This window comes from Nycticebus coucang, chromosome 17 (genome assembly GCF_027406575.1).
Source record: "Nycticebus coucang isolate mNycCou1 chromosome 17, mNycCou1.pri, whole genome shotgun sequence".
Lineage (NCBI taxonomy): Eukaryota > Metazoa > Chordata > Mammalia > Primates > Lorisidae > Nycticebus > Nycticebus coucang.
In genome coordinates this window covers 62,852,376-62,860,114 of record NC_069796.1, presented here as the reverse complement: position 1 = coordinate 62,860,114, position 7,739 = coordinate 62,852,376, and the positions used below count along the sequence as shown (strand labels likewise).

Sequence of the window (7,739 nt, the reverse complement as noted above, 5' to 3'; positions counted from 1 at the left end):
ATGAGGTCACCAAGCCTGAATGGGACAAATGAATTATTCTCTGGGGCTGAGAGCCCAGCTTCTTTTGAGGCACATAACTTGCCTACTTGCTGAACAATATTGAGGTTCCATTAACAAGGAAAAAGAAGGAGAAAAGCTGGTAGAGACGTAATCAATAGTATCCCCATTATTCTCTAAATTAATTATGACACCATGCTCTTATGAGTGTTCTCACCCAGAGAGTCTATGTAGATATACTATGTTGACAGATGGTTTCAATTATTAAAGTGTCAGGAGTACATTGAGCTCCATAGAGACAGCGCTGGGGCAAGTGAGAGCTGGATGGACACTGGGCGACTCTGTGCCTCACTGAGGAAAAATAACTAAACATGGGCAAAGCAGATCCTAAGAAGCCGAGAGGCAAAATGTCATCCTATGCATTCTTTGTGCAAACTTGTCGGGAGGAGCACAAGAAGCAGCACCCAGCTGCTTCAGTCAACTTCTCAGAGTTTTCTAAGAAGTGCTCAGAGATGGGGAAGACCATGTCTGCTAAAGAGAAAGGAAAATCTAAAGATACGGCAAAGGCGGACAAGGCCCATTATGAAAGAGAAATGAAAACCTACATCCCTCCTAAAGGGGAAACAGAAAAGAAGTTCAAGGATCCCAATGCACCCAAGAGGCCTCCTTCAGCCTTTTTCTTGTTCTGTTCTGAGTATCACCCAAAAATCAAAGGAGAACATCCCGGCCTATCCATTGGTGATGTTGCAAAGAAGCTGGAGGAGATGTGGAATAACACTGCTGTGGATGACAAGCAGCCTGATGAAAAGAAGGCTGCAAAGCTGAAGGAAAAATATGAAAAGGACATTGCTACATACCAAGCTAAAGGAAAGCCTGATGCAGCGAAAAAGGGAGTCGTCAAGGCTGAAAAAAGCAAGAAAAAGAAGGAAGAGGAGAAAGATGAGGAGGAGGAAGATGATGAAGATGATGATGATGAATAAGTTGGTTCTAGCGCAGTTTTTTGTTTTTTGGTTTTTTGGTCTATAAAGCATTTAACCCCCCTGTACACAACTCACTCCTTTTAAAGAAAAAAAAATTGAAATGTAAGGCTGTGTAAGATTTGTTTTTAAACTGTACAGTGTCTTTTTTTGTATAGTTAACACACTACCCAATGTGTCTTTAGATAGCCCTGTCCTGGTGGTATTTTCAATAGCCACTAACCTTGCCTGGTACAGTCTGGGGGTTGTAAATTGGCATGGAAATTTAAAGCAGGTTCTTGTTGGTGCACAGCACAAATTAGTTATATATGGGGATGGTAGTTTTTTCATCTTCAGTCATCTCTGATGCAGCTTATACAAAATAATTATTGTTCTGTTAACTGAATACCACTCTGTAATTGCAAAAAAAAAAAAGTTGCAACTGTTTTGTTGACATTCTGAATGCTTCTAAATAAATACAATTTTTTAATTAAAAAATAAATAAATAAAGTGTCAGACGAAGTGTTCCTAATTTTGTCACTGTTACACTGATGGCAATATTCATAAAACCTCTGGGAAAGCTATGGGAAATGTCACTGTAAAGGTGATAAAAGTACAATGATGAAAATCCACTTTACTAAAGATCCAAAGCCATAAAATCCAGCTGATTTCAGAGACTATGAATTCTGAAAATCAGCAAGAAAATGCTTTTGAAGGTGGTAATATGTGGCTCAGTTTAGCAGGATATATGTTGTTTGACAAGGACTAAGCTGTACAGATTTTACAGTAAAATGTGAAAAACAGGCAGGCCAGCCTTGGAATTTTTAAAAGGTAACTTTCTAAAGGTATGGCTTGATGCTGTCTGCCACTCCTTTAAAAAACCTGGAAAGAGACACCAGCCTATATATTTCTGTCATTTGTCCACTTGTTAAAGTCATCAAGACAGAGGTCTCAAGCCCTGTGTTGAAAACACAAGGAATCTCTGATGTGGAACCAGTGATTTTTTCTGGTAGACAAGAAGGCCAAACATGGCTGAGAAGAAAATAGAGTGAAAAAAAGGAGGAGATGTTGCCTCAACCCCACTAAAGCTGAGCCTGGAAGTCATTCTTATCCTTATTTCTTCCCCTACTCATCATCATCACTACCGGCAGGGTGGGGTGCAGGGACAGATTCCTCTATCCTCTTAAGTTAAATTCCATGGCTGGGCCTGCAAAGTAAACTGTTAAAAGACAGATGAACAGTGATGAGCCAGGGGTTTAGGAGGAGAATACAAATTTTATCTGATACTGTAAGTTTTATGTGGCATGGGTGGGGTGATTCATAGACAAGAGAAAATCCCCCAAAAAGCAGCTAGGTTTAGAGGCTTTTATACCATTTCAAAAAAGGACCATAAATTTGTAGAAAAGTGACAAGACAAAGGAAAAGAGGTTTTAGGCTTCCCTGGTGGCAAAACTGTAGGAAGGTAAATATACGGGGGGAATTAGTGAAAGATAAGGGCTATCTTAACAAGGTGTGTTTGTGCAGGTCCTTTTTGATATGATGTTTCATCTTCATGACCATAAAACTTCCCCAAGAGAGAAGGAATTTATGGAAGTCCTTATTTCTCACAAGTTTCTGCTTTTTGTCAGATAAGGGAAACTTCAGGAAGGGAAACTTCCTCCTGCATCTGTGGAACCTCATATGCCTTCAAAATAATCTTCCTGCCAAAGGAGCCTGTTGTGAGGTGGTGTGCTCTGATTCCCTACACTGCCTTATTCCCTAACATGCTCTTGGCTTAGACGTGCCCTTCAGGCCAGGTGTCTAGTTTGTCCCTGCAGACCCCTCTCTCTGCTTTTCTCTGCACTGTTTGGTGCTCCCAGAGGAAACCCTGTAGGGATGGATTGAGGGCTCTTTTCCCTCTGCCTTCTACTTGGGTTTAGCACTGGCAGGATATCTAGGGGAAGAAGTAGAAAAGAAGTTGGAGAGTGAGGTTGAGGTGCTTATTCGCCAAGTTCCCTGTGTGGTCCCCAAAGACTGGCTGCATGTCATTGCAAAAGATCTCAGCTTAAGTAAGGCATTTCTCTCCATAGTTCTTTTCTCAGGTTCTAGTAATCCAACTCTCATCTGCCTCTAAACTCTTGGGGGTGGTGATGGAGCCCTACTATTACTAATCTGAGGCTTTGCACTATGCCTTGTGGTTTCCCTACAGTCTGCTCTGCCTTTGTAAATAGTTTCTTTATGAAACTCTGCTTGAGTTATATACTATATCTATATCCTAATTTGAGGGTGCCATCTGTTTCCTGCTGATATACCACTCTAATTTGATCTTAAATGGGTTGAATGTTTTTGCTTGTGATATTTGTGTGTTCCTGCCTCCTGAACCACTGCTCTACATGGTGCAAAGACTTATGCCTCTGAAGTTACATAGAACTGGGTTCATATCCCATTGCACCTTCTATAGTTAGATGATCTTGGAAAAGTCACTTCACCTCTTTGAGCTTCAGTTTCCTTTTCTTCAAATGGCAATAATAATTAATAATAATAATGGAATCCACTCCATTGAAATTCCACATGGATCTCTATCAGGCAATAGAGAGTGGCAGGGAGTGAGACAAACTAAAGAGCTCATGTCCTACTCTAAAGGGAGGCAGGGGCTCCCTAGATTCAAGTGATGGCTATTATGAAGAAAAGTTAGCCCAGGGTTGTCAGTTTTTCTGACATGTCAAACAGCCAGAAATCTTGTTTTATATATGAAATCTTTCTCTTCCTAGAATATCAGTTTCATGAAGACAGTAATGACTATTTTATTCATTACTGTATCCTTAGTGACTAGATTTACTAGTTTGAACTTCTGCTCTAAAAATAATCACAATTGAAAATCACTAATAAATGAAATCTCCTTTTTGAACCCCCTCTAATTAGAATGAAGCGAGATACAGCTATCTATCATGCTCATAATCTCCACTTCCGAGCCCTTAGTTTGGACCACCTGCAACCAAGCACTTTAAAAAATGTGCTCCAGGCTGAGAGAAGAGATGCAGCAGCAAGTTTTGGCCCAACAGTGCGTGGATCTTCCACGCCTCTGTCACAGCCTGAGGACACAAACCCAGTGAGCTGCAGATTTGTTACCAAATTTATAAATGCCAAGGAGACAGCTCTCTGGCAAAAGAATAACTCTGTGGATACATTGCAGATATATAATGTATGAAACCACTTCTATTTTAATGGCACTTTGCGGTGACACTAATATTAATATGAAATGTTAGCATGTGTGAGATGGTGTTTTATTCAGTGAGAAATGGGGTTGGGCAGGCTCTGGGCCACTTCAAACCATAGTCCAGGCCAGAGATGTGAGAGATGGTAATTTCCAGCTGATGGTTAGTCCCTGCATGAAACAGGTTGCTAGGGTCAAAGAAGACCAGCCCTTGACCTTGGCAAATATTTTGTGGTAGTCACTTGTCTCAGTCAGCTTAAGCTAACATAACAATACTCTATAGACTGGGTGGCTCAAACAATAGAAGTTTTTTTCTTGCAGTTTGGAAGCTAGATGTCTGAGATTAGGGTACCAATGTGATCAGGTTCTAAGAAGCAAGCTCTGTTTCTGGCTTGCTTCCTTCTCTCTGTGTCCTAACTCATTTTACCATAATTACTTCTTAAAGACCCAGTCTCCATATACAGTCACCTTGGAGGCTTCAACATACAGATTTAGAGAGAACAAAATGTAGACCATAGCACCCTGTTGGTTGGCTGATCCAAAAGTCATTTCCAAACCCCTCTTGCCTAGTCTCCTTCCACTGCGGAGATTGGAAAATTAAAACAATCTTTTTCCCAGCCTTTTTCTGCACTTGCCAGCAGTCAATATACAATATAATGATTCATGAATTCTACTGGAGGGAGAGAGGGGGTTCTGGAAAGAAAATGTGTTTTCTTGATAAAAGGGGCAGATGTGGTGGTTAGTCAGCTCCATCGCAATCACTCTCTTCCTACCCCGAATTAGGATGTGATATCTACAGCTATCGCAGCCATTTTAAAACCAAGAGGCACAGGGGAAAAGAACTGCAGTGACAGCACCTTGATGTCACTGAACCTCTACACTAATGCTAGTAGTTGCCCATATTCAGACTTGGCAAGAAAAAAACAAATGCCTATTTGTAGAAGACTCCATCAGCTGATGTTTTGCTTTACACAAATGAATGGGTTCTGAAACTTACTCTCTCTGTACCTCTGTGCTCTCATCTATGGAAATAACAGTAGTACCTACTATTGTGGGAGGTGGGGGCTTTAATTACAATCTGTTCCACGTCTTAAAATAGAGCTTGGCACATAGTAAATCCTCACCACTAACATTGTCATGAATTAATAAATATCAATACAAAGATACTGGGCCATCCCATATCCTCCTGAAACCATCAAAAATTATCCCCCCAAAAATGTAAGCAAAGACCCAAAAGGAAATAGAGACAGATATGTGGTAAAGAAAAAGAATAGCAGATTTGAAGTCAGGAGACCTAGGTTCGAAATGTCCACTAATAAAGAAATGATGGTGTAACCAAAGGTACATCAACTCCATAAGCTATCCAGGCAGCCATTTAAAATACATAAAAAGACCATCTAAGGAAATGGAGAAGTGCCTCTGATAAAATGTTAAACAACAAAAAATAGAACACACACAAATTACATTTAAAGGATGACTCCAATCTGTAAAAAAAAAAGTAAAAATGAAAAGAAATAATCCAAACTGATAATGTATTTACTGCAAACTTATAACTTCTTTCTCCTTTGTGATTTTCTGAATTTTTCAAATTCCTATAAAAAATATAACCAATACATTATTTTATGATTCTGCGTTTTGTATGGAACCGGAAAAAACCACGTATAGCTAAGGCAGTTCTTAGTAACAAAAATAAAGCTGGGGGCATCAGCATACCAGATTTTAGTCTGTACTACAAAGCCATAGTGCTCAAGACAGCATGGTACTGGCACAAAAACAGAGACATAGACACTTGGAATCAAATTGAACACCAAGAAATGAAACTAACATCTTACAACCACCTAATCTTTGATAAACCAAACAAGAACTTACCTTGGGGGAAAGACTCCCTATTCAATAAATGGTGTTGGGAGAACTGGATGTCTACATGTAAAAGACTGAAACTGGACCCACACCTTTCCCCACTCACAAAAATTGATTCAAGATGGATAAAGGACTTAAACTTAAGGCATGAAACAATAAAAATCCTCCAAGAAAGCATAGGAAAAACACTGGAAGATATTGGCCTGGGGGAAGACTTCATGAAGAAGACTGCCAGGGCAATTGCAACAACAACAAAAATAAACAAATGGGACTTCATTAAACTGAAAAGCTTCTGTACAGCTAAGGACACAATAACCAAAGCAAAGAGACAACCTACACAATGGGAAAGGATATTTGCATATTTTCAGTCAGACAAAAGCTTGATAGCCAGGATCTATAGAGAACTCAAATTAATCCACATGAAAAAAGCCAACAATCCCTTATATCAATGGGCAAGAGACATGAATAGAACTTTCTCTAAAGACGACAGACAAATGGCTAACAAACACATGAAAAAATGTTCATCATCTCTATATATTAGAGAAATGCAAATCAAAACAACCCTGAGATATCATCTAACCCCAGTGAGAATGGCCCACATCACAAAATCTCAAAACTGCAGATGCTGGCGTGGATGTGGAGAGAAGGGAACACTTTTACACTGCTGGTGGGACTGCAAACTAGTACAACCTTTCTGGAAGGAAGTATGGAGAAACCTCAAAGCACTCAAGCTAGACCTCCCATTCGATCCTGCAATCCCATTACTGGGCATCTACCCAGAAGGAAAAAAATCCTTTTATCATAAGGACACTTGTACTAGACTGTTTATTGCAGCTCAATTTACAATCGCCAAAATATGGAAAGAGCCTAAATGCCCACCAACCCAGGAATGGATTAACAAGCTGTGGTATATATATACCGTGGAATACTATTCAGCCATTAAAAAAAATGGAGACTTTACATCTTTCGTATTAACCTGGATGGACGTGGAAGACATTATTCTTAGTAAAGCATCACAAAAATGGAGAAGCATGAATCCTATGTACTCAATCTTGATATGAGGACAATTAATGACAATTAAGGTTATGGGGGGGAAGCAGAAAGAGGGATGGAGGGAGGAGGGTGGGGCCTTAGTGTGTGTCACACTTTATGGGGGCAAGACATGATTGCAAGAGGGACTTTACCTAACAATTGCAATCAGTGTAACTGGCTTATTGTACCCTCAATGAATCCCCAACAATAAAAAAAAAAAAAAAAAAATTGTTAATTTTAAAATTTATTCTCTTTTGTACTTTCCTATGTTTTCAAATTATTTGCAATAAACTTATTTTACATAAGTAAGTAAGTTTTTAAAATAAGAATATATATAGCTGAGTGTTGTGGCACATGCTGTGGTCCCAGCTACTCAGGAGGCTAAGGTAAGAGGATTGCTTGAGCCCATGAGTTTGAGGTTGTTGTGAGTTATAAGGCCTGGGAAACAACCTGAGGTTGTTGTGAGAACTCTAGCCTGGGAAACAAAGTGAGACTCTATGAGAATATTTCAGATTGTATATGAAACCAGCACATTGTACCCCTTGATTGCAGTAATGTACACAGCTATGATTTAACAATAAAAATAAATAAATTTTAAAAAAAATGAGACTCTGTCTCAAAAGAAAGAAAGAACAGAAAAGAAAAGAAAATATATTAAATATATTTGTTGCCTAGAGACAGATGGAATCTGACCAGTCTTT

The 7,739-nt window shown here is 39.3% G+C and overlaps 1 protein-coding gene across 1 annotated transcript; it reads left to right on the top strand.

The window, feature by feature from the left end:
• Nucleotides 1–368: 368 nt before the first annotated feature.
• LOC128569129 (putative high mobility group protein B1-like 1) lies at nucleotides 369–977 on the top strand. The gene has a single exon (XM_053567245.1). The coding sequence runs from the start codon at nucleotides 369–371 to the stop codon at nucleotides 975–977; it is 609 nt and encodes a 202-aa protein (XP_053423220.1).
• The last annotated feature ends 6,762 nt before the right edge of the window (nucleotides 978–7,739 follow it).

What these genes read in the sequence shown, in the direction of transcription:
- LOC128569129 (XM_053567245.1), top strand. Translation starts at nt 369, where the DNA reads ATGGGCAAAGCAGATCCTAAGAAGCCGAGAGGCAAAATGTCATCCTAT.